General features: G+C 41.8%; 2 protein-coding genes and 1 pseudogene across 8 annotated transcripts in view; 2 read left to right on the top strand and 1 right to left on the bottom strand.

Annotated features, from left to right (window-relative positions):
* The first annotated feature begins 1,791 nt into the window (after nucleotides 1-1,791).
* On the top strand, nucleotides 1,792-8,074 carry LOC101104838 (secretory carrier-associated membrane protein 2-like; annotated as a pseudogene).
* Nucleotides 8,075-9,111: 1,037 nt separating this feature from the next.
* ZPBP2 (zona pellucida binding protein 2) lies at nucleotides 9,112-21,653 on the bottom strand. 3 transcript variants are annotated; one of them, XM_012186045.5, is made up of 8 exons: nucleotides 21,459-21,653; nucleotides 21,251-21,316; nucleotides 19,969-20,094; nucleotides 19,158-19,319; nucleotides 14,064-14,282; nucleotides 13,437-13,519; nucleotides 10,985-11,165; nucleotides 9,112-10,275 (listed from the first exon to the last, which is right to left on the bottom strand). In XM_012186045.5, the coding sequence occupies exons 1-8, from the start codon at nucleotides 21,505-21,507 to the stop codon at nucleotides 10,181-10,183; spliced, it is 981 nt and encodes a 326-aa protein (XP_012041435.1). In that variant the 5' UTR covers nucleotides 21,508-21,653; the 3' UTR covers nucleotides 9,112-10,180. The 3 variants fall into 3 exon arrangements, with proteins under 3 accessions (XP_012041435.1, XP_012041437.1, XP_012041438.1); XM_012186047.5 differs by having other exon boundaries at nucleotides 11,058-11,165; XM_012186048.5 differs by having other exon boundaries at nucleotides 21,568-21,653.
* A 3,685-nt stretch (nucleotides 21,654-25,338) lies between these two features.
* The window catches only part of IKZF3 (IKAROS family zinc finger 3), a 91,463-nt gene continuing 91,132 nt past the window's right edge, over nucleotides 25,339-25,669 (top strand). For all 5 annotated transcript variants that reach the window (XM_060394890.1, XM_042255934.1, XM_042255937.1 and 2 more), the window contains exon 1: nucleotides 25,339-25,516. In XM_060394890.1, the coding sequence (XP_060250873.1) occupies nucleotides 25,510-25,516 (7 nt within the window). In that variant the 5' untranslated portion in view covers nucleotides 25,339-25,509. The remainder of the gene's footprint in view (nucleotides 25,517-25,669) is intronic.

The raw sequence follows: 25,669 nt of genomic DNA, 5'->3' as shown, positions 1-25,669 counted from the left end.
ACTTCATGGGAAATAGATGGGAAACAGTGAAAACAGTGCCAGACTTTATTTTGGGGGGCTCCAAAATCACTGCAGATGGTGACTGCAGCCATGAAATTAAAAGACGCTTACTCCTTGGAAGGAAAGTTATGACCAACCTAGATAGCATATTGAAAAGTAGAGACATCACTTTGTCAACAAAGGTCCATCTAGTCAAGGCTATGGGTTTTTCCAGTGGTCATGTATGGATGTGAGTTGGACTGTGAAGAAAGCTGAGTGCCAAAGAATTGATGCTTTTGAACTGTGGTTTTGGAGAAGACTCTTGAGAGTCCCTTGGACTGCAAGGAGATCCAACCAGTCCATCCTAAAGGAGATCAGTCCTGGGTTCATTGGAAGGACTGATGTTGAAGCTGAAACTCCAATACTTTGGCCACCTCATGCGAAGAGTTGACTCACTAGAAAAGACTCTGATGCTGGGAGGGATTGGGGGCAGGAGGAGAAGGGGATGACAGAGGATGAGATGGCTGTATGTCATCATGGACTTGATGGACGTGAGCTTGAGTGAGCTCCGGGAGTTGGTGATGGACAGGGAGGCCTGGCGTGCTGTGATTCATGGGTTCACAAAGAGTCGGACATGACTGAGCAACTGAACTGAACTGATACTATATAGCAAAAGTATAAGTGAACTAACTCTATGTGAGAGTAATCTTTAGAAAGAATCAAGGCATAAAAGAGTATATTCATTCTGATTCCATTATGTTCAAAAACAGAGAAACTTTATGGTTTAGGGATCCAACTTTGGTGATAAAACTCTAAGAAAAGGCAGGAAATAATTATTATCATTCCTCCTCTATGGAGGAGGAATGATAAGATCAGGGACAGGCACATGGTAAAGGGGTGGATTTTGAGGATGGTAGAAATATTTTATTTCTTCACTGTGTGGTGGGTATTTCAGATGTTTGATAATTATGTTAAACAGTAAATTAGTGTTTAATGCACTTTTCTGTATGCATGTTATATTTCACAATAACAGTGGTAAAAAAAAAAAAAAAGAATGGTGATGCTTAATGTTTCATTTTAAGCTTTTTGTGTGTCGAGGCAGTATAATCCTTCCTCTGCCTGTCTTCTGAAATCTTACCTCAAATCTACCACCTAAACATCCAAAGGACAGAGCTACTATCTAAGTCACAACGGCACTTAATTGCAGTGTTTATTTGTCTCAGACACTAGTCTGGACCTTTCCTGGTGACAGGGACCGAGACTACTGAACACTGGACCTATAGTAAATAAAAGTTTATTGATAGAATGTATGCAAATTACCAGTCAACGCTAAAGGAAATCAACCCTGAATATTCACTGGAAGGACTCCCGCTGAAGCTGAAGCTTCAATACTTTGGCCCCCTGATGCAAAAAACTGACTCACTGGAAAAGACCCTGATGCTGGGAAAGATTGAAGGCAGGAGAAGGGGATGACGGGATGAGATGGTTGGACGGCATCACCGACGCTATGGACATGGGTTTGAGCAAGCTCTGGGAGATGGTGAAGGACAGGGAAGCCTGGCGTGCTGCAATCCATGGTGTCACAAAGAATCGGACACAACTGAGTGAACAACAATAATGCAAATTATGGTGAAAGCTCTGGATTCCTAGCTGTGTAGAATTACTCCATTGTTTATCACAGGCCCACAAAGGAGGAATGACTGAGCAACCACCACCACCACAAAGCTAATACAGAGCCTTAAAACTGTTGGTGTTTTATGGTCTACATAGCTCTTTCATATAAACGATAAGATTACATAGTGCCTCGCTCCCGGAAGTGGAGGGTCTGCACGGAGAGCGCCGCTGGGTCTGGGTGCCCGGAGGCAGAAGTGCTCTCGGAGCTCGCTCATCGGCCCCCGACCGCCATGTAGTCCTTCGACACCAATCCCTTCACGGACCCAGTGGACGTAAACCCCTTCCAGGATCCCTCTGTGACCCAGCTGACCAATGCCCCACAAGGAGGCCTGGCTGAATTCAACCCTTTCTCAGAGACAAATGCAGCGACGACGGTTCCTGTCTCACAGATGCCCGGGCCCTCGCAGCCGGCAGTTTTCCAACCCTCAGTGGAGCCCACCCAGCCAACCCCCCAGGCTGTGGCCTCTGCAGCCCAGGCAAGCCTGCTCCGGCAGCAGGAAGAACTGGACAGGAAAGCGGCCGAGCTGGAACGGAAGGAGCGGGAGCTTCAGAACACGGTGGCCAAGTTACATGCCAGAGAGAACAACCGGCCGCCCCTGCCTGTGCGGTGCCCTGTCAAACCCTGCTTCTATCAGGACTTCTCCACAGAGATCCCTGCCGACTACCACCGGATATGCAGGATGCTCTCCTATCTCTGGATGCTGCATTCAGTGACACTGTTTCTGAATCTGCTTGCCTGCCTGACCTGGTTCTTAGTCAACACCTCCAGGGGAGTAGACTTTGGCCTCTCCATCCTGTGGTTTGTGATCTTCACCCGCTGTGCCTTCCTTTGTTGGTATCGACCCACCTATAAGGCTTTCAGGTCTGACAACTCTTTCAGCTTCTTCGTGTTCTTCTTTGTATTTTTCTGTCAAATCTACATTATCCAGTGGATCGGCATCCCTAGCTTTGGGGACAGTGGCTGGATTGCAGCCCTGTCTACGATGAAGCACAACTTGGCTGTGTCGGTCATCATGATGGTGGTGGGTGGCTTCTTCACCCTCTGTGCCGTGCTCTCACTCTTCCTCCTGAAGCGGGTGCACTCCCTGTACCGCAGGACAGGGGCAGCTTCCAGCAGGCCCAGGAGGAGTTTTCCCAGGGCATCTTCAGTAGCAGGACCTTCCGCAGTGCTGCCTCATCTGCTGCCCAAGGAGCTTTCCAGGGGAATTAGTCCTCCTGACTCCGCCCTCTGCCCTGGCCTTCTCTCTCACCTGCCTTCTGAGCTGCACTTTCCATGGGTGCTCTAACTATTGGGTATGCCCAGCACAGACCTGGGGAGGGTCTTGCCCATGGCTCTTCTTCCTCCCTTAGCAATCATCTCTCTCTTCCACCTGAGGAAAGGGGAGGGAGAGACAGGGACTTTTTTTTACACAAGAGAGAGGAAAAAAAAGAGCTGTCTTTTCTTCTCTGGTGGTGGTTTGATAGGATTTTTTTGTCTCTTTGGAAGCAGTGGGACTGAAGTTCTCTTCTTCCCATACACAGATACACACGTGTACTCACACACATACAAACACAAACACACACACTTGGGATCACTGGCTGTCCTGGGCCCAACCACCTGGGGTTTTATTTCTGCTGGAGTCCTGAGATTCCACTCCTCCCCAGCAGGCCTGACCAGAATCTGGCTTCATGGACCCAGCCTGTGACTTCCACAGTCCTGCCCTTCCCTCCTGCTCAGACTCTGGGAGCCTCCTAAGGGCTCCCCTTTAGATGAGCTGCAGTCTGAGCTCTTCCTCAGATCACTCTAGGATGAACGCTGGGCTTCCAGCCTCTGTCCTGCCTCATGTTTCTAACAGTTTCCTAGCTCTTTAGGCCCCCGCATCCTCCCGATGTGGGCAGTACATGGTGCCCTCTGGGGCCCTTCTTAAGCCCTTCCCTGTTTAGACTTACTGAATGTGCAATGGGGTTGGTTGGGATTTGGGGATGGAGAGGGATAGAGGACACTGACCCGAAGTTGTCTTGCCCAGCTTTTGGCAGTCTTGTATTAGGGTGGGTCTGATTGTCCTGGTGTGGTTTGTTTGGCCCTATTCATTTTGATTTCCTCTCTTTCTGAGGGACAGCTGCCCTTTAGCTTGGCCTCATATTCTTGCCCATCCCTGCCCCCCACCATCAGCAGTATCTAGCTTGTATGACTCTTAGGGAGGGCAAGGGGAATGATTTCAGAACTTCATTCTTCAAGCCACCTTTTTAAGTGTTCCAGACTAATCCCCCAGGGTTCTCCCATACTCCCCAAGCAGAATCTAGATCACCTTCCACTAGTCCTGGGGATTCCCCAGGAGTTGAGTCACTCTGATGGGTGCTTAGGAGTTCAAGGTTAAAACCTGTATCCTGTCCTCCAGAGATGGTAGGAGTGGGTGGGTAGACTGAGGGGACTTCTCAAAAAGCTGTCCAACCCAGGGCATCTGGGGCCTACCAGAGGTAGCCCTGAAGCTGCCAGCTGACACAGCCCCAGAGCCACTGAATAAGGATGGCAGGGACCAAGGTTTTGTAAACTCCTTTCTGGTATTTTTTTTTCTCCGTGTACAAATGTATATGTTATGTCTCGATTTTGTCCTTAAATAAAAACAAAAGACATTTCCAGACAAAAAAAAAAAAAATTACATTAAGAGGGGCTGAGCCTGGTATTAATTAGATTCCCCACAGCAGGGATGAGAAAATGGTCTTTGACAAGATAGAAAATGATCCAGTCAGGACTAGAATCAGAAAGCCAAGGTCTTTCCATTGTAGACTGCAGACATCTTTCTCACTTGCTTTCTGTCATTCAAGGGAGACATAGTTTGCAAGATGCTTTGGACATTGGACATTAGACTTCATCAGCTGGGCCATGAGAAAGACGAGGGAGGCAGACACACATACCTCCATCCTCAATTTAGTCTTTCTTCTGCATTTACAAATTTGGTTGACTTTCTTCTGCTTGAGTCACATTCCAGATAACAGAAATGAGGTAGGGTCCAGGAGCCTAAATTAGAGCTCTCCAGTCCAAGTTTTGTGCTTAAAGCCACTTTCTTTTCTTTTTGCTTCCCGATTTCCTTACCGTCTTTGTTTTCCAAATACCTTCACTGTGGTCTATTTGTTTACAGATTTTGATACTAGATGCGTTACCCTGGGATGACCCAAAGTGATAATACTATATCTGTTTATCCAAACTTCAACTCACATATCTAGCAGTCTTCAAAATAAACACTGCCACTCAGCAACCATACTTTGGCACCAATCATGTTTCTGCAACCTTAGGGTCCTTCAGACCTACACAATTCATTACTGTGCAAGAGCTGCTGCAGTTATATTACTTTGCGATAGTTATAATCTCTGGCCCAGTGAGAAATACAAAAATTCTTTCTTTGGCTACTTAATTTTCAATTGTGAGGAATGGGTTATTGGTGAAACAATAAGCCTGCTGTGATAGAAAATAACTTCCACTCTAGGCCACTGACACCTGCACAAACCTGGTAGTGATATGTTTTCCCCCATTATTGTAACTTAAAAATTAATGTTTCTTGAGATCAGGTTTTGCTTTTGACTATTAAACTATTTCTACTCATAGAGGTAATCACACTAATCTGTCAGTTTATCTATGGTTCTTCCTTTCGAGGGGAATGAAGAAGCTTCTGAAACTAAAGGAGGAAATCAAGAAGTGCCTGAGAAACATTTATCAGATGCATGAACTATGGGGTAAGGGAAGTCTGCTAACGGTGAACACAGTTAACCAAACACAGTTAAGCAAACACAGGAGCAACCTAAAGAGTACAGGGGCACTGGAGGATGTAAAACAAAATATAAGAGAAAATTGCTTTGTGGCTTAGGAAAAAAAAAAGGAATTCTCAAACTCAAGAGCAGTGCCTACACACTGCAGGATTTTCTAAGGAGAGGGAAGGAAACGCCAAACTGAGCTGACATCAAAAAGCAGCAGGTTGTTCCCTTGACAGGCCCCTGCAGCATGTGCAGTGTCTCCACTGGCCACATCCTGCAGCGCAAGGTGGCCAGTAGCTTCACCAGCCCTTCTTCCTTGTGTGGTTTTGTAGCAGTCTTCAGGGTTCCCTACATCTTACTATCCAATTCCTTGTTATTCTAATCCCGTTATGGTTAACAATTCTTTATATTAAAATTTCCCTGTTCAAAATGCTTCACGTTTTCTGTCTCCTGATTGGACCCGACTGACACACATATCTACAATGTTAACACTAACAAAAAATAACCCTAGTACTAAAACACAGATAATGGTATAAGGAAAACTGCAGACTAATATAATATGTCTCATAAAATAAATGCAAAAATCGTCAACAGAATATTAGCAAATTAAATCCAACAATGTATAAAAAACTGTACATTATGACTAAAAATTAATGCTTTTGAACTGTGGTGTTGGAGAAGACTCTTGAGTCCTTGGCCTGCAGGAGATCAAACCAGTCCATCCTAAAGGAAATCAGTCCTGAATATTCACTGAAAGGACCGATGCTGAAGCTGAAAGTCCAATACTTTGGCCACCTGATGCGAAGAACTGACTTACTAGAAAACATCCTGATGCTGGGAAAGATTGAGGGCAGGAGGAGAAGGGGATGACAGAAGATGAGATGGTTGAATGGCATCACTGACTCAATGGACATGAGTTTGAGTAAACTCTGGGAGTTGGTGATGGACAGGGAGGTCTGGTGTGCTGCAGTCCATGGGGTCGCAAAGAGTCAGACACGACTGAATGTTGAACTGAAGCGATGACTAAAAATGATTTATTCTGAATACAGAATAGTTCTAACATTTGAAAATCGATTTATCTATCAACATCAACAGACTAAAGATGAAAATATCATATATCAATCAAAGGAATAGAGGAATAGAGAACTTCGTCAACTTAACAAAGAACATCTATTAAAAAAAAAAACTATACCTAAAATTACATGTAATAGTGAGAAACTGGATGCTTTCTCTCTAAGACTAGAAACAAGACAAGGATGTGCCCACTCACTATTACTATTCAATGTCATACTGGAAGTGCTAACTAATGCCGTAAGACTAGATAAGGAAATAATAGATATACAGATTGGAAGGAAGAAATAAAACTGTTTTGTTTGCAGATGACATGGTTGTCTAAGTAGAAAATCTCAAAGAATCTACCAAAAACCTCCTGGAATTAATAGCAATTAGAGAAAGATCATAGGATGTAAGGTAAATATACAAAAGTTAATTGCCTTTCTAAATACCAGCAATAAACACTTGGAATTTGAAATTAAAAATACAAGACCATAGACTTTCCTGGTGGTCCATTGGTTATGAATCCACATGCCTAGGCAGGGGACATGGGTTCAATCCCTGTTCCAAGAAGATCCCATAACGCACAGAGCAACTACGTCTGTGTGCCACAACTACTGAAGCCTGAGTGCCTGGAGCCTATGCTTTGCAACAAGAGCAGCCACTGCAATGAGAAGCCCAAGCATCACAACTAGCGAGTAACCCCCACTCGCTGCAACTGGAGAAAACCTGTGTGAAGCAATGAAGATCCAGCAGAACCAAATAATAAATAAAAAAAATTTTTAAATTTATACAAAAAGGCAAAAGATGATAACTATCATCATACTGCTGCTGCTGCTAAGTCGCTTCAGTTGTGTCCGACTCTGTGCGACCCCAGAGACGGCAGCTCACCAGGCTCCCCCGTCCCTGGGATTCTCCAGGCAAGAACACTGGAGTGGGTTGCCATTTCCTTCTCCAATGCATGAAAGTGAAAAGTGAAAGTGAAGATGCTCAGTTGTATCTGACTCTTAGTGACCCCATGGACTGCAGCTTACCAGCCTCCTGCGTCCGTGGGATTTTCCAGGCAAGAGTACTGGAGTGGGTTGCCATTGCCTTCTCCAAACATCATATTGAGGAAGAACTAAATCAGGGGACTGACACCAACCAAATGTAAGCTTTACTATACAGTAATCAAGGTAGATCAGTCCTGGGTGTTCTTTGGAAGGAATGACGCTAAAGCTGAAACTCCAGTACTTTGGCCACCTCATGAGAAGAGTTGACTCATTGGAAAAGACTCTGATGCTGAGAGGGACCGGGGGCAGGAGGAGAAGGGGACAACAGAGGATGAGATGGCTGGATGGCATCACAGACTCGATGGACGTGAGTTTGAGTGAACTCGGGGAGTTGGTGATGGACATGGAGGCCTGGCATGCTGCAATTCATGGGGTCGCAAAGAGTCGGACACAACTGAGCGACTGAACTGAACCGAACCATACCGAGGAAAGAATACATGAATTAATAAGTAGGGAACCCAGACATAGATCCACACAAATGTAGTCAACTGAACTTTGGCAAAAGAGCACAGGCAATTCAATGGAGGAAGGACAGTCTTTTCAACAAATGGTGCTGGAACCATCCATAGGCAAAAAAAAAAAAAGAATCTAAACATACAACTTACATTTTTCGAAAAAACTAATTCATCTTAGACTAAATGTAAATCATGAAACTAACTTCTTGAATACAACAGGAGCAAACTACATGACTTTGGGCTTGGTGATGAGTTTGTAGATATAGCATAAAAAGCATGATCCATGGAAAAATATTGACTATACTTTGATTTGTTTATTTTTGGCTACATGGGTATTCCTTGTTGCCCAGGCTTTTCTCCAGTTGGGGCAAGCGGGGGCTGTTCTCCAGTTGGTGTGTAGGCTTCTCATTGCAGTGGCCTCTCCTGTTGCTGAACGTGGGCTCCAGGGCGCACAGGCCTCCGCAGGTGGAGCGCGAGGGCTCAGCAGTTGCGGGTCTCTGGGCTCTAGAGCACAGGCTCAATAGTTGGGGTGCATGGGCTTAGCTGCTCCACAGCATGTAGGATCTTCCCAGGCCAGGGACTGAACCAGTCTCCTGCATGGGCAGGGGGATTCTTTACCAGTGAGCTACCAGCGAAGCCCAAAACTGGTAAACCGGATTTTACTAAAATTAAAAACTTCTGCTCAGTGAAAGACACTGTGAGAAGAGACAAACCACAAAATTGGAGAAAATATTTGCAAAACACATATCTGATAAGAATTTGTATCTAAAATATACAAAGAACTCTTGGAACTCAACAATATGAATGAAAAGTTCAATAAAAACAAGGAGAAAGATCTAAATGATAGATATACAGATGACAAATAAACACATGAAATAATGCAGAGACCAGATGTCATTAGGGGATTTAAAATTAAAACAGTAATGAACTATCACTATATACCTAATAGAATAGACAAAATTAAAAAAAAAACTTAAAATACCAAAAACTGGTGAAGATGAGGAACACGAAACACATCCATCGCAGTGGGAATGTAAAATGGTAAACCAATTTGGGATATAGTTTGGAAATTTCTTACAAAACTAGACATTATCTTACCACACAACCCAGCAATCATGCTCCTAGGCATTTACGCAATTGATTTGAAAACTCATGTCCATACAAAAATCTGTACACAAATATTTATAGCAATTTTATTCATAATCATCAAAAACTTGAAGCAATCAAGATGTCCTTTATACACCCATGATATGGAATATTAGTCAGCAATAAAAACTGATATATCAAAGCCATACAGTGACATGGAAGAATCTTAAATGAAGATTGGTAAGTGAAAGAAGCCAGTCTGGAAAGTCTACATACTGTATGGTTCTAAGTTTAATCTACTTTGGGAAAGGCAAAACTGTAGAGACAGTAACAAGATTAGTGGTTGTCAAGGGCTGTAGGGTAAGAGAGAGAGAAGAATAGATTAAACAGAGGGCATTTTAAGGGTGGTGGAACTATTCTGTGTGAAACTGTAGGGGTGGAAACATGTCAATATGTACTTGTCAAAACCCATAGAACTGTACAACACACAGAATGAACCTTAATATAAACTATTAAAACTATAGGTGATAATAATGTATCGACATTGGTTCATTAATCATAACAAATGTATCACACTAATGCAAGATGTTATTAACAGGGGAAATGGGGAGGGGTGAGGGGGTGGGCTTAAGTGGGTATATGGAACTCTGTGTAATATCTGCTCAATTTTTCTGTAACCCTAACTCTGTACTAAAAAACAAAGTCTATTATTCTAAAATAAATAGACTAAAAGCAAAGAGACTAAAAGAAATAACTTTTTTGGTTCTAATTATAAAAGTAATACATATGCCTTTATATCATATGAGTGATATCAAACAAAATAATATATGGAAAGTACAAAATTTTATTATATTATACTTGTCTACTCTTCTTGACCTTAACATAGTTTTAGGTACAAAGAAACAAGATTGTTTGTAAGCAACAAAACATATTTCATTAAAAATCATCCACTGAGATTAAATGCCTTCTTAGAAATACCATGCTGACTATCTTTTTATGGTTTTTACAATGTACATTTTCCAATGTTTTGGTCTTACTGATCTTCCTTAAAGAAAATATCTATGACACTTTGGGATGTGAACAAATCATCTTACGTCTTCCACCTCCACAAGCAAGTAATGATGCTTTCACCCCTAGTCTTCATGTTGAAATTCACTGGCATGATTTAGCTCCATAGATTTGGACGGAAATGCAGGTCTGACATGTAACATCAACATCAGGACTAAAAGTCCCAGGACTACAAACCACTGCAGAGGAAAGTACAATGGAACAGATTATTCTCATTTCAGTTAAAGGTATTTTATACCAATAATACAAATTGCCACCAATGTCACACCATTGACATTCTATATCTATGTTCTACTACCAGTAATGTTCAACCAATTAAACTGTGGAAGACTATTCATGAGTTGTTTTTTCCCTTGGCTCCACTGAGCAGGTTGTAGGGTCTTAGTTCCCCAATCATGGATTAAACTCGGAGCCATGGCAGTGAAAGTGGAGTCCTAACCACTGGACTGTCCGGGAACTCCCTATTTATGAGTTTTCAATATTGTTATCTGATGATCTGAGGTAGCACTGTAAAAGAAAGTTAGAATCTTAGCTACTTTGTCCTTTAGTAGCATCTTCCAATAACTTCTGTGTTGCTCCATTTATGAGTTCCTATTTCTTGTTGTCTAGTTCCTATTTCTAGTTTCTAGGCAGGACCATTTTGTTTCCTTTCATAGTACAGTATCTCAAGTCACAATGCTATAGAGATATTTTGTAATACAAAAGATTATACTAGGCAGAATTAATATACATGAAGATAACTATGTTTAGAAATTTGGGCTTTGAATTTTTACTTCCCTTTAACTGAATACATTTCTTTGGTAAGAAAATCACTATAAATATTCAATTATGCTAAAAGAATTCTGACTATATAACCTAAATAACTAGATATGTGTATTTTATAATTACCACAACAGGTAGCGCAATTGCTGTGTAGACCTTCATTTTTTCCAAAGCCTGGACGACAGCTATCCATACGTACTATCTGAAAACTGTGATCCACAAAATGCATGGCTGGTAGAGTTTTATTTAGATCATGGTTGAAAATATATGCTTGGCTCCGGAAAAATTCTTCTATTCGATTTCTTGCCTAAGATTTTAAAACACCAGAGAGAAGTATAATTACTAAACTGTGAACCAAATTTCTTCTCCTATATCAGAGGCAATGAAATGTAATACAAGCATGGCACTGCTTTACACAACAGGTGAATTCCTGAAAAGTTGCATGTTAATACCAAAATTAGTTTAGCCTGAACTCATCAACTGTCAATTTTTATGTACAACAGTTAAGAATTGAAATGAGGTTAAAAAGCACTTGTTTTGAATTATTTGCAGCATGTCTATCCCATATATAGATAACTGGGAGTTGATTGTTTCTAACTCCAAAGAGCCAAGCAAGATGGAAACCAAAACTTTAATTAGCATTACAGACTAATGGTGTAAATTTTATTTTTTGAGCACAGGGCTTAAAAAGTAACTAATAATAACCCATAAACCATGTACAATGTTAAGGGTAATGGGCTTAAGGACTAGAGGAGGAGAATGAAGGTACTTTTTTAGATTATGTCCTGAGCCTCAAATAAGGTAGAGGAGAGAGCAACTATCATGATCAATAAAGACTGTTTTGGAAAAACCAATGTTTTAACCTAGAATGACATGATTATAAGGCTGTTCTTTCTTTCTTTATTTTTATAAGGCTGTTCATTTTTTTTTAATGAATTAATTTATTTTTGGCTGTGCTGGGTCCTCATTGCTGGGCAGTCTTTTCTCCAGCTGCAGAGAGTGGGGGCTACTCTCTAGCTGCAGTGCATGGGTTTCTCATTGTGGTGGCTTGTCTTGTTGCAGTGCTTGGGCTTGAGGGCACAGGGGCTTCAGTACTTGCAGCACATGAGCTAAGTAGTTGCGGCTCCTAAGCTCTAGAGCACAGGCTCAGTAATTGTGGTGCAGAGGCCTCAGTTCAGTTCAGTTCAGTTGCTCAGTCGTGTCCGACTCTTTGCAACCCCATGAATCGCAGCACACCAGGCCTCCCTGTCCATCGCCAACTCCTGGAGTTCACTCAAACTCACATCCATCGAGTTCGTGATGCCATCCAGCCATCTCATCCTCTGTCATCCCCTTCTCCTCCTGCCCTCAATCCCTCCCAGCATCAGAGTCTTTTCCAAGGAGTCAACTCTTCACATGAGGTGGCCAAAGTACCGGAGTTTCAGCTTTAGCATCATTCCTTCCAAAGAACACCCAGGACTGATCTCCTTTAGGATGGACTGGTTGGATCTCCTTGTAGTCCAAGGGACTCTCAAGAGTCTTCTCCAACACCACAGTTCAAAAGCATCAATTCTTCGGCGCTCAGCTTTCTTCACAGTCCAACTCTCACATCCATACATGACCACTGGAAAAACCATAGCCTTGACTAGATGGACCTTAGTCGGCAAAGTAATGTCTCTGCTTTTGAATATGCTATCTAGGTTGGTCATAACTTTCCTTCCAAAGAGTAAGCATCTTTTAATGTCATGGCTGCAGTCACCATCTGCAGTGACTTTGGAGCCCCCCAAAATAAAGTCTGACACTGTTTCCACTGTTTCCCCATCTATTTCCCATGAAGTGATGGGACCAGATGCCATGATCTTCATTTTCTGAATGTTGAACTTTAAGCCAACTTTTTCACTCTCCTCTTTCACTTTCATCAAGAGGCTTTTTAGTTCCTCTTCACTTTCTGCCATAAAGGTGGTGTCATCTGCATATCTGAGGTTATTGATATTTCTCCCGGCAATCTTGATTCCAGCTTGTGCTTCTTCCAGCTCAGCGTTTCTCATGATGTACTCTGCACAGAAGTTAAATAAGCAGGGTGACAATATACAGCCTTGACGTACTCCTTTTCCTATTTGGAACCAGTCTGCTGTTCCATGTCCAGTTCTAACTGTTGCTTCCTGATCTGCATATAGGTTTCTCAAGAATCAGGTCAGGTGGTCTGGTATTCCCATCTCTTTCAGAATCCATAGCATGTGAAGTCTTCCTGGATCAGGGATCAAACCTGTGTCTCCTGTATTGGCAGGTGAATTCTTTACCACTGAGCCACCAAGGAAGCCCTGTAAGGCTGTTTTTCAAGCTGCTGCTTGGTTACATTTGGAGAACAAAGACCAGCGATCCATCTTTCTTCTATCATAGCAAAAATATATAATATTAACCTGGGGAGTTATATAATATTCCAAACATACTATTCCAAGACAAAACATTTTAAAATAGCTATGACTCTCACAATCTCAGTTTATAAAACTGAAAGCAATATCAGTAATATTTCATGCTTAAGTTTTTAAACAGCTTTGTTTACTATTCAAATACTTTCCCCCTACACTGAAATTCTTACCTGGAGGATATTACGATTTGTGGTATCTTCACAGTCAATAGACTCATTGCATGTACCTTTCCACCCTGGTGCAAAAGGATTAACTGGAGGGGGGAGAAAATGACATCTTCACAAAACAATTCCAAAAAAGTTCTAAACATTCCAATAACGTTCCAAATGCTGATCAGTATACATGTGTGCATGTGTTTAATCTATGTAATCCCAGAAAGGTGCACAATTTGAATACTTTATATATTATGATTTCACTCCATCTGGGGGCTAATGGAGGTAACTACAAGGCTTTAAAATGAATAGAAATAAATTTGGTTTGGTTTCCCCCTTTTGTCAAGTTCTCAAAAATACAATTTAAAATTCTATAAGAAGTTATAACTTAAATATTAGCTGCATAGTTAAAGGCCATATTTATAAAATGCTACTGACTTCTCAAAAATAGGCAACAATATATCATAGTTGAAGGCAAATAATTAATGTGTTAATTTTTAAAACCACAACCAGGCTAAGAACAACAATAGATTTTAGTGCTTAACAAGCATTTAAAACCTACTACTTATTTCTCATATTACTATGGTAATTAATTCTGTAATAAGATTAAACTCATAAATTTAAAGAAATATTAAAATTTTTTACCTTGAAAGGCTATAAATAGCTCATGAATGAGGCCATGTTTTGGAACTTTAACAAAATGGCATTTATATGATGGTTCTATGATATGGCATGACAAATCAAAGATTAAATTATCCAAGATTTTCTTCAGGACTCGAAAAAGCAGATCATTATATTTTCCTTCACAAGATTTTGTGGTAAAACGTACAGCCATCTGATATGAATAGTCAGGTTCCCGATAGGCTTAAAAAAAAAAAAAGATGATAATAAAACAATTGTGCCTAGCATCAATTTCCAAATAACACATAATATTAAATACCATCAATCTTACAAACCACCAAAGAAGCTTAATTTATCTAATAAAATGTTTTAAGGGCTTCTCGGGTGGCACAGTGCAGGAGTGGCCAGCGTGGGAGATGCAAGTAGATGCAGGTTCGATCCCTGGGTCGGGAAGATTCCCCTGGAGAAGGAAATGGCAACCCACTCCAGTATTCTTGCCTAGAGAATCCATGGACAGAGGAGCCTGGCAGGCTACAATCGATGGGATCTCCAAGAGTCAGACATGACTGAGCAACTGAGCACAAATGTTTTAACAATTTGTCCTCATGAAGAGATGTAAAACTAATGACTTTAATGAAAAAGGTTATTTTGTCTCATACATTATCTACTCAGTACAAGAGAAGAGATAGCTTCTGTGGGTGCCCTACATATGTAAGTTAAAAGTACCAAGAAAAAAATGAGATTTTGGTGGGGAGAGTCTTAGTTTACAGAAGTATCATTGGCGTCAGCACTGTCCAGTGAAAAGGATCATTAATTTGCTTTTATGGAATTAAACATCAATTTTTAAATTACCTAGCAAAACTGTGATAATGCTGATTGTGCCTGCATACCTAGACAGTGAGAAGTGGGAGGCTGAAAGAGGATTATTTAGAACACACTATTTTCTTATCCACTGGAGAAGGGAATGGCAAACCACTTCAGTAATCTTGCCTTGAGAACCCCATGAACAGTATGAAAAGGCAAAATGATAGGATACTGAAAGAGGAACTCCCCAGGTTAGGTGCCCAATATGCTACTGGAGATCAATGGAGAAATAACTCCAGAAAGAATGAAGGGATGAAGCCAAAGCAAAAACAATACCCAGTTGTGGATGTGACTGGTGATAGAAGCAAGGTCTGATGCTGTAAAGAGCAATATTGCATAGGAACCTGGAATGTCAGGTCCATGAGTCAAGGCAAATTGGAAGTGGTCAATCAAGAGATGGCAAGAGTGAACATCGACATTCTAGGAATCAGCGAACTAAAATGGACTGGAATGGGTGAATTTAACTCAGATGACCATTATATCTACTACTGCAGACAGGAATCCCGTAGAAGAAATGGAGTAGCCATCATGGTTAACAAAAGAGTCCAAAATGCAGTACTTGGATGCAATCTCAAAACGACAGAATGATCTCTGTTCATTTCCAAGGCAAACCATTCAATATCACAGTTATCCAAGTCTATGCCCCAACCAGTAATGCTAAAGAAGCTGTAGTCGAATGGTTCTATGAAGACCTACAAGACCTTTTAGAACTAACACCCCAAAAAAGATGTCCTTTTCATTACAGGGGACTGGAATGCAAGAGTAGGAAGTCAAGAAACACCTGGAGTAACAGGCAAATTTGGCCTTGGAATAAGGAATGAAGCAGGGCAAAGACTGATAGAGTTTTGCCAAGAAAATGCACTGGTCATAGCAAACACCCTCTTCCAACAACACAAGAGAAGACTCTACACATGGACATCACCAGATGGTCAACACCGAAATCAGATTGATTATATTTTTTTGTAGCCAAAGATGGAGAAGCTCTATACAGTCAACAAAAACAAGACCGGGAGCTGACTGTGGCTCAGATCATGAACTCCTTATTGCCAAATTCAGACTTAAATTGAAGAAAGTAGGGAAAACCACTAGACCATTCAGGTACGACCTACATCAAATCCCTTATGATTATACAGTGGAAGTGAGAAATAGATTTAAGGGACTAGATCTGATAGATAGAGTGCCTGGTGAACTATGGACTGAGGTTCGTGACACTGTACAGGAGACAGGGATCAAGACCATTGCCATGGAAAAGAAATGCAAAAAAGCCAAATGGTTGTCTGGGGAGGCCTTACAAATAGCTGTGAAAAGAAGAGAAGTGAAAAGCAAAGGAGAAAAGGAAAGATATAAACATCTGAATGCAGAGTTCCAAAGAATAGCAAGAAAAGATAAGAAAGCCTATCTCACCGATCAATGCAAAGAAATAGAGGAAAACAACAGATTGGGAAAGACTAGAGATCTCAAGAAAATTAGAAATGCCAAGGGAACATTTCACACAAAGATGGGCTCGATAAAGGACAGAAATGGTATGGACCTCACAGAAGCAGAAGATATTAAGAAGAGGTGGCAAGAAGAACACAGAATACACAGAAGAAATGTACAAAAAAGATCTTCAAGACCAAGATAATCATGATGGTGTGATCACTTACCTAGAGCCAGACATCCTGGAATGTGAAGTCCTTAGAAAGCATCACTATGAACAAAGCTAGTGGAGGTGATGGAATTCCAGTTGAGCTATTTCAAATCCTGAAAGATGATGCTGTGAAAGTGCTGCACTCAATATGTCAGCAAATTTGGAAAACTCAGCAGTGGCCACAGGACTGGAAAAGGTCAGTTTTCATTCCAATCCCAAAGAAAGGCAATGCCAAAGAATGCTCAAACTACCACACAACTGCACTCATCTCACATGCTAGTAAAGTAATGCTCAAAATTCTCCAAGCCAGGCTTCAGCAATACGTGAACCGTGAACTTTTAGATGTTCAAGCTGGTTTTAGAAAAGGCAGAGGAACCAGAGATCAAATTGCCAACATCCGCAATGATCATGGAAAAAGCAAGAGAGTTCCAGAAAAACATCTATTTCTGCTTTATTGACTATGCCAAAGCCTTTGACTGTGTGGATCACAATAAACTGTGGAAAATTCTGAAAGAGATGGGAATACAGACCACCTGACCTGCCTCTTGAGAAACCTATATGCAGGTCAGGAAGCAACAGTTAGAACTGGACATGGAACAGCAGACTGGTTCCAAATAGGAAAAGGAGTACGTCAAGGCTGTATATTGTCACCCTGCTTATTTGACTTATATGCAGAGTACATCATGAGAAACGCTGGGCTGGAAGAAGCACAAGCTGGAATCAAGATTGCCGGGAGAAATATCAATAACCTCAGATATGCAGATGACACCACCTTTATGGCAGAAAGTGAAGAGGAACTAAAAGCCTCTTGATGAAAGTGAAAGAGGAGAGTGAAAAAGTTGGCTTAAAGCTCAATATTCAGAAGACGAAGATCATGGCATCTGGTCCCATCACTTCATGGGAAATAGATGGGGAAACAGTGGAAACAGTGTCAGACTTTATTTTGGGGGGCTCCAAAATCACTGCAGATGGTGACTGCAGCCATGACATTAAAAGATGCTTACTCTTTGGAAGGAAAGTTATGACCAACCTAGATAGCATATTCAAAAGCAGAGACATTACTTTGCCAACAAAGGTCTGTCTAATCAAGGCTATGGTTTTTCCAGTGGTCATGTATGGATGTGAGTTGGACTGTGAAGAAAGCTGAGTGCCGAAGAATTGATGCTTTTGAACTGTGGTGTTGGAGAAGACTCTTGAGAGTCCCTTGGACTGCAAGGAGATCCAACCAGTCCATCCTAAAGGAGATCAGTCCTGGGTGTTCTTTGGAAGGAATGATGCTAAAGCTGAAACTCCAGTACTTTGGCCACCTCATGTGAAGAGTTGACTCCTTGGAAAAGACTCTGATGCTGGGAGGGATTGAGGGCAGGAGGAGAAGGGGATGACAGAGGATGAGATGGCTGGATGGCATCACTGACTCGATGGACGTGAGTCTGAGTGAACTCCGGGAGTTGGTGATGGATAGGGAAGCCTGACATGCCGTGATTCGTGGGGTTGCAAAGAGTCGGACACGACTAAGTGACTGAACTGAAATGAACTGATTTTGATGTCACTTTGAGGTTCCTTGGTCAGACACATCTCAGTTCAGTTCAGTCACTCAGTTGTCTCTGACTCTTTGTGACCCCATGAACCACAGCACGCCAGGCCTCCTTGTCCACCACCAACTCCCAGAGTCCACCCAAACCCATGTCCATTGAGTTGGTGATGCCATCCAACCATCTCATCCACTATTGTCCCCTTCTCCTCCTGCCCTCCATCTTTCCCAGCATCAGGATCTTTTCAAATGAGTCAGCTCTTCGCATGAGGTTGCCAAAGTATTGGAGTTTCAGCTTCAACATCAGTCCTTCCAATGAACACCCAGGACTGATCTCCTTTAGAATGGACTGGTTGGATCTCCTTGCAGTCCAAGGGACTCTCAAGAGTCTTCTCCAACACCACAGTTCAAAAGCATCAATTCTTCAGCGCTCAGCCTTCTTTATAGTCCAACTCTCACATCCATACATGACCACTGGAAAACGATAGCCTTGACTAGACAGACCTTTGTTGACAAAGTAATGTCTCTGCTTTGTAATATGCTGTCTAGGTTGGTCCTAACTTTCCTTCCAAAGAGTAAGTGTCTTTCAATTTCATGGCTGCAATCACCAACTGCAGTGACTTTGGAGCCCCCCAAAATAAAGTCAGCCACTGTTTCCCCATCTATTTCCCATGAAGTGATGGGACTGGATGCCATGATCTTAGTTTTCTGAATGTTGGGCTTTAGCCAACTTTTTCACTCTCCTCTTTCACTTTCATCAAGAGGCTCTTTAGTTTTTCTTCACTTTCTGCCATAAGGGTGGTGTCATCTGCATATCTGAGGTTATTGATATTTCTCCCGGCAACCCTGATTCCAGCTTGTGCTCCTCCAGCCCAGCGTTTCTCATGATGTACTCTGCATATAAGTTAAATAAGCAGGGTAACAATATACAGCCTTGACATACTCCTTTTCCTATTTGAACCAGCCACATTTAAAATACTCTATAAGCCATACTGATTATATATAACAGACTCATTTATACTAAATGAAGAAACCATATACTTAATTCTGATCCAAACTAAATGTATAAGTTAAAATGTGCCTATATTCTTACCAAAGATCATAAAGTCATATCTCTGCTTTACTACCTTTTCTTCTTGGGTTTCTGCTTTGATAGTCTTATATGAAAAACTGCAAGTATAAAGTCCAGACAAAGGCTCCAGAAAGTCTTTCACCGTCAGCTTTCCTGTATTAGTTATATTTATTCTATTACTTCCTAAACAGAAAGAGTAAATGAGTTGGTTATTTAACATGTAACAATTCAAACACTATTTAGTAAACTTGGGGTTACAAATACATATGAAAGTTTATAAATTAATGGACAATTTTAACTTCACGAATTCAACAGTCTTAATTCTGCTGTATTACTCAATGGAAAACCACACGATAAGTACAATTTTGAAATATATTTTGGTTTTCTTTAATTCAGTTCTTGGCATCTAATTTCAATTTATTTATACCAGTAATTCAGTAAATGAGATTATAGTACCTTATAGTACAATGCAATTTCTTCACATATGATAGAAATTAATAATCCTTACATTCTAAGACACCCTTCTAACATCATGAAAAATTACAAATTAGTTACCTCATTTCCTATCACAGATGCTGCAAAGATAAATTTTAGGTTCTATAAAAACTTCTGAACTAATAAGGCTTTGGGAGGAAAGGTACAAAAATTATTGCTTCAGTTTTATGAATAAGGAGAAAATAAGGCACAGATGAGGTTATGACTGTCTAAATACTGAGTAAGTAACTTCAGTTAAAATTAAGTTACAGCTTTTTCATTCTCATAAATAATAGTGCTTTTCTTAAAAAAGGTTGGCATCATTAAAAAAGGAAGATATTAAAATCAAATAACTTACCTGATAATGGCTTTTCATTAGGCCCAACCCATAAATAGGTGGGGTCCACTGTTTCTTTTTCCGCACGTTTAAAGTCCATACAGACAAGGACTGGGCTGTTGTGATGTAATTTTACATATACTTTCACTATGACAAATAAAACAGTATATAACTACGTTATATAGCAAATTTTAAATTAATAAACACACTTCCTACCATTTTGTCCCAAAGTTACTTTGATTAGTTATCTTTGGATTTCACGGTTTTAAAAATCAGCATATCATTATAACACTTGGAGAACTAAAGTCCTTTTTACTTCTCATAGACTTTTAAAACTCTAGACTGCCAGAGAGTCATTATTTTTTTTTCTGTGCTAGTATAGTGTTTATAAAAATGTACATAATACATTTTAGTGTACAGATTCAGAAGAACTAGAATCAAAAAAATTTGAAGCGTTGGTAGAATCACCTTAAAGATCAGAAAAGGAAATTTTTGCTTGCAAAACTATTTTAAAGATGATCATTATCATCCCCAAGGCAAATGTGATATTTAGCTGTAAGTGTCCTCTGTTAGGAACAATAATTCAGTCTATGTGGGACACATAAAGAAGATTTTCTGCAATTCCTACTCCATCTCGGATTTGATGGAAGCAGCAACAATGTGCTTTGAACAATACTGTCCCATAAGATAGTAATTATAAAGCCTGCTGAACACCGGGCTCTGAACCTATAAAGAAGATACCGTACCACAATTCGGCGGTGGCACGGAGGGGGAGGGGCTCCAAAAACGGAGTGATCCCAAATGTAACCAACGCTACGAACCGGCCCAAAGTCATCTAAAGTTAGCTGTGTGACTGATTTTCCTTAGGGAGTGTGTGAAAGTTTTATCACAGTGACAAATGACATCTGAGCGGAGCCGGAAATGATGTGTAGGAGTTCTAGTTAATGAAGGGATAAGGACATTCCAAACAGAGGGACTTCCAGCCCCGGAAATCACTCCTCTGAGCTGGCCTCGCAGGTTGCAAACCAGCAGGGACATTCTGAAGAGAGGTGGTATCAGAGAAAGAGCTATAAATTGAATCTTAGCTCCTCACGAGCCGTGCTTCTTGAGGCGAGATTCTTCTTTACGCAACTGAGGCGCAGTGGCGTTGCTGTAAGGATGAAACAACCTCCAGGAAGTGCAGAGCACACAGTACACGTTCTATAACTTTCTGCTGCATTTCCTCGCTCGGGAAAAACCTCAGCAGAGCCACGGGGACCCCGGCTTTTCGGATGGACTCTGCGAGTGAAGAGGTCCTCATTACCTGGGTGTCCCGGCTTGCCATAAATGAAACCTTTCTCAGTGCGTTCGGAATTACGCTGCCATCCAACTGCGGAGGAAAAAAAAAAAACAAACCCCACTGACCAAGTGGAAGCAGAGCCTGAGCTCAGACTGGGGCGGGGCGGGGCGAAGCGGGGAGGCTGGACCGGGAAGCTGCGGAAAGCCTGGGGGCCGGGCGGGAGGAGCCCCACCTCCTGTGAGGTACCAGAGCACCGCGGAGAGTAGGACCCACGCTCGCATCACGACTCAGGGGCTAGCGTCGCGGGAGGGTTAGGCGTCGAGGGGCGGGCTCCTTCCTACCTCAGCCCCAGCGCCACGCCTCCCCATCTCTCCTCCACCGAGCGGAGCAAACCGCCAGGGTCCGCTCCCCTACCGTGCGTAGCTACAAAGGGAGCGGACGCGCAGGAGAGCGCGAGCGTGCTCCGCGGCCTGTCGCGCGTGGGTGGGGCTGGGGCGGGGCTTGTGCAGAGGGCAGGGCCCTGGCAGGTGCACGGGAGGCGAGCGCCCCGCCCCTCGCGCGCACGAGGTCGCTGTCATGCGGACGCTTCCGGTGCTTCGCGCCTCCAATCTGGCGCCATTTTCCTGCGCTCTTGTCCGCTTAGTTCGCTGGGCAGTCGGTGAGAGAAGAAAAGCGTTGGCGTTTTAGTCATTTCCTTAGTCTAGGAGCTGAAGAAATCGATCAGAGGAACGCGGTGGGCGCAGTGGGATAGGGCGGATAGGGGATGAGATTACATTAGGATCTGAGGAAGGAGAAGCTTCCACTTCACAGGAAGCAGAGAGCCCCGCGTGCCCCTATGCCTTTCTTATGAATTGTCTGAAACTGTGTGCACAATCTTTTTCAAATTCTTAACTCCCAGTTTTCACCCACCTGTGTTCTAACCCACAGAATGAAGAACCAGAAGAACTAGTGCACCAACAAGGCGTCTCCAGGGCTTTGCACTCTAGAGGAACGTTTAACCTTCATTTTCAGTATCATACGATGTTGAGAGACTCCACTTACAAGTGTATCCGGGGTTGTGAAGTAAGCCTGCTTTAACAAAAACAAAAACACGAGCCCAGTTGAAAGGCAAGATCTCCAAATGCTTTTTTTGCAGGGTAGATGCTCAGTCAATATCAGCGAGCTCCAAAAGAGACCAGGCCAGTGTCTTTCATGGTTCCTTCTTGGCTACTCATTTAGTGGCCTGGAAAGCCCTGCGTATTGTCTGTTTCTTAGCAGCGGGACACCCTCCGTCGTGGTTTTGAGTAGGCTGGTGGGTAGAGAGCCCAAGGTTCAGACAGGGTGCAGAATGATTATTTGGGGTGAGATCAAGAGTTTTCAGTTTTATTTCCTTTGAGCCGAGTCAGTACTTGGACTATCTCAGATGGTCCAGGAGCAGCCTTTGTCAGTGATTTCAGTTTTAGTCACTGTTAATGTTACTACATAGCATAAACCATGAAATGTGATTCGGTGAGTCAGATCCACCCTTGTCAGTTACCGTGTCTAGATTCATGGTTTAGTCTCAACTGTTCCCTTCTTAAAGTAATGATAATAAAGAAAAATTTAGGCATTATCTCTGATTCCCTGGAAGTTTATCATTAAACCCACAGCGTTTTATTAGCTTCCCAGTTATAAGTAATTGATCCTTGTAAACCCTCTGTGATCAACTTTGAATACTATAAGAAGAGACTTAACCAAATGAGTAGTGATTTGTTCAAAGAATCCATCTACTGTTTTAAAACTAACTTTTAATTTTAGAATAGTTTTACATTTACAGAAAAATTGTGAAGATAGTACCGAGTTCTCATGTATGCCCACCTATTTCCTTACAATTAACATCTTACATTTGTTATGATACCTTTCTCACAAGTAATGACCAATACTGATACCTTATTAAATAAAGTCCATACTTGATTCAGATTTCCTTAGTTTTTACCTAATGGCCTTTTTCTGCTCCAGGATCCCAGTCAGGATCCCTTGTTACATTTAGTCATCAAGTCTCCTTAGCGGTGACAGTTACTCAGACATTTCTTGGTTTTGATGACCTTGACAGTTAATGGGTTTTGAGATGACATTGACTTGATCTGAACTGGTCAGGCTCTTTGCAGAATGCCTCTAGGTTAGACTGGAGCTTAACCAGTCCTAAGTTAACCCTCTAGGTTAGGGTTTAAGGATGGAAGGCTATGGAGGTGAAGTACCATATTCAAGTATATATCAAAGGCACATACTGTCACATGCCTTATATCATTGTTGTTGTTAACTTGATCACCTGCCTGAGGTAGTATTTGTCTGGTTTCTGTCATATAAAGTTACTCTCTTTCCTATACCTTTTCATACTGTAATCTTTGGAAGGATGTCACTATGTGAATACCATTCTTTTAAAAACAAACAAACAAACAAACCTTTTTTTGGGGGTGGGGTGCTTTGTGTGGCTTGTGGGATCTCAGTTCCCTGACCAGGGATTAAACCCAGGCCATGGCAGTGAAAGCCCGGAATCCTAATCACTAGGCCACTAGAAACACCAAAAAGCGTATTGCACACTTAAGGAGTGGGGATTTATGCTCTACCTCCTTGAGGGTGAAATAGCTGCATCAATTATTTTACCCACTTACTTTTAATCCCCTTAAGTATCACGTTTTTGAGTCTGAAATACTCAATACTGAGCTAATTATTCACAGAGTAGTAACACATGCCATTGATAAGTATAAAGAACATTGTAGTAGAAGCTAAACACCTTCTAAAACTTAATAACCAAATAACTATTCATCCTTACACCATCCCTGTGAAATTTTACAGTTCCTCTTCTGCTACTTTTGATGTGCTATTTTTGCCTTTAGAAACTAACAAACAACAAATTTCCCCTTTCGATACTAAAATTAGACCTAGTGTTTAGAGTATTTCTCCGAAATTGTTATTATCCTGTAGAACTCCATCCCATACACGTTATAGAGATGTTGTCATGGTGCCATAATTGTAAAACAAAGCCATTACAAGTTATTAACTCATTTAAAAATTATGTACCTATATCTATATATATATTTCCTATACCAAGGCGTATTTAAAATAAACTAAAATTCGTAAAATTACAATATGTATTCTTTAACTGGATAAGAATGGGTTTACTCTGGTGTGGACTTCTGATGCGTAAACTCCCAACCTTGTCTCAAATATACTTGTATATACCAACCACATACGTTTCTAACAAAGGCAAAATGGTCTTTTTGAGAATCATTTACATGTTTAACATACTGGGTAACTTCAACTTCAGTGTGAAGAAAAATTCTGTTGTTTAAAAATTATATGTTCACGTCCCCTTCCCTCTCCCTATAGTCAAATGTGTGCTTCATCTCTATAATGTGGGAAGGATGTTGGGAAAAGATGTTCACTCTGTACAACTAACATTTTACTGTCTTTAGTGTATCTTCCCCTTCCCACCCCAATCTCTTAGTACTGATACCTTATATATGTATTTTTGTAAGCTGTCTCAGATCCTATTAGGAAGAAGCTAAGGTAGTAGAAAATAAACACACATAAATACAATGTGTAGTGTTTTGTGAGTGGTGGGAAATAAACCAAGCAGTTTCCAAAAGGGAAAATAAAGTGAGAATATTGCTTCCAAAATTGAAAGTTGAGTTGATGAAAGTGCCAACACTCTTTGGAACTGTCTTAGAACCTCCTGAAAACTTGGACCAAGAACTTTTATTATGTGAGATGAAAAGTTGAGGAAGAAGAACCTATTACATTTAATAGAGTGCTCATTGATGGTATTTGTGGCTATCATCCCTGAATCTAGATCAAAAGTTACAGATTTTGCTCAAGACAAACCTCTTTGAACTTAGACTTGCAAGAAAGCAATCCAGATCCTCCCTCCCGCCATGTGATATTACTCTCTTCTCCATTATCCTTCTAAAATAGACGTTTGGAGACAATTTACTGTCTTGCCATTTCCTTCCTACTGGGGTTCTCGGCTTTGACATTCAAAAGGCGGCTGGAGGCGCAGTAGATACCTTGGCGGTGAGCGTCCTTTAAAGCCGCCGCCAGCCAGCGCCGCTGTAACCCCGCGCACAGTCCGGTCGCCGGCTCCTGCCCCTTTCAATCTGCGCCGACGCGGCGCCCGGATCCCGGGGACTCCCCGCGCTGGGAATCTCCCGCCAGCTGCGAGCTGCGAATCTCCCGCCAGCTGCACGCTGCGTCCCGGCGAAGGCAGGAGCACGTGGAGCGGCTGGGTAGCCAGAGCGGCAGCTCCAGCCCAGCCCGGCGGCGAGATGGAAGGTGAGCCTCCAGCCTGCTTCTTTTCTAAGGGGTCTTTGAAATGCTCAACCGGTGCACGCAGCAGAGAGAGTTCCTTCTGAATCTCGGTTTTGCTTCTATTTATTTCTTTTGTCAAAAGTAAATAATAGGCATTTCAGAGGGCAAAGCGTGTCG

Source organism: Ovis aries, chromosome 11 (genome assembly GCF_016772045.2).
Source record: "Ovis aries strain OAR_USU_Benz2616 breed Rambouillet chromosome 11, ARS-UI_Ramb_v3.0, whole genome shotgun sequence".
Lineage (NCBI taxonomy): Eukaryota > Metazoa > Chordata > Mammalia > Artiodactyla > Bovidae > Ovis > Ovis aries.
The sequence above is the reverse complement of the archived record's forward strand: the minus strand, read 5'-3'. Positions and strand labels throughout refer to the sequence as shown.

Bases quoted from the DNA above. Each gene is read 5' to 3' on its own strand.
- ZPBP2 (XM_012186045.5), bottom strand. From the start codon at position 21,507: ATGCGAGCGTGGGTCCTACTCTCCGCGGTGCTCTGGTACCTCACAGGA. The intron at 20,095-21,250 runs GTAATGAGGACC...TATTTGTCATAG, and splicing joins TGGCAAGCCGGGACACCCAG to TGAAAGTATATGTAAAATTA. The intron at 13,520-14,063 runs GTAAAAAATTTT...TCCCCCCTCCAG, and splicing joins GCTATTTATAGCCTTTCAAG to TTAATCCTTTTGCACCAGGG.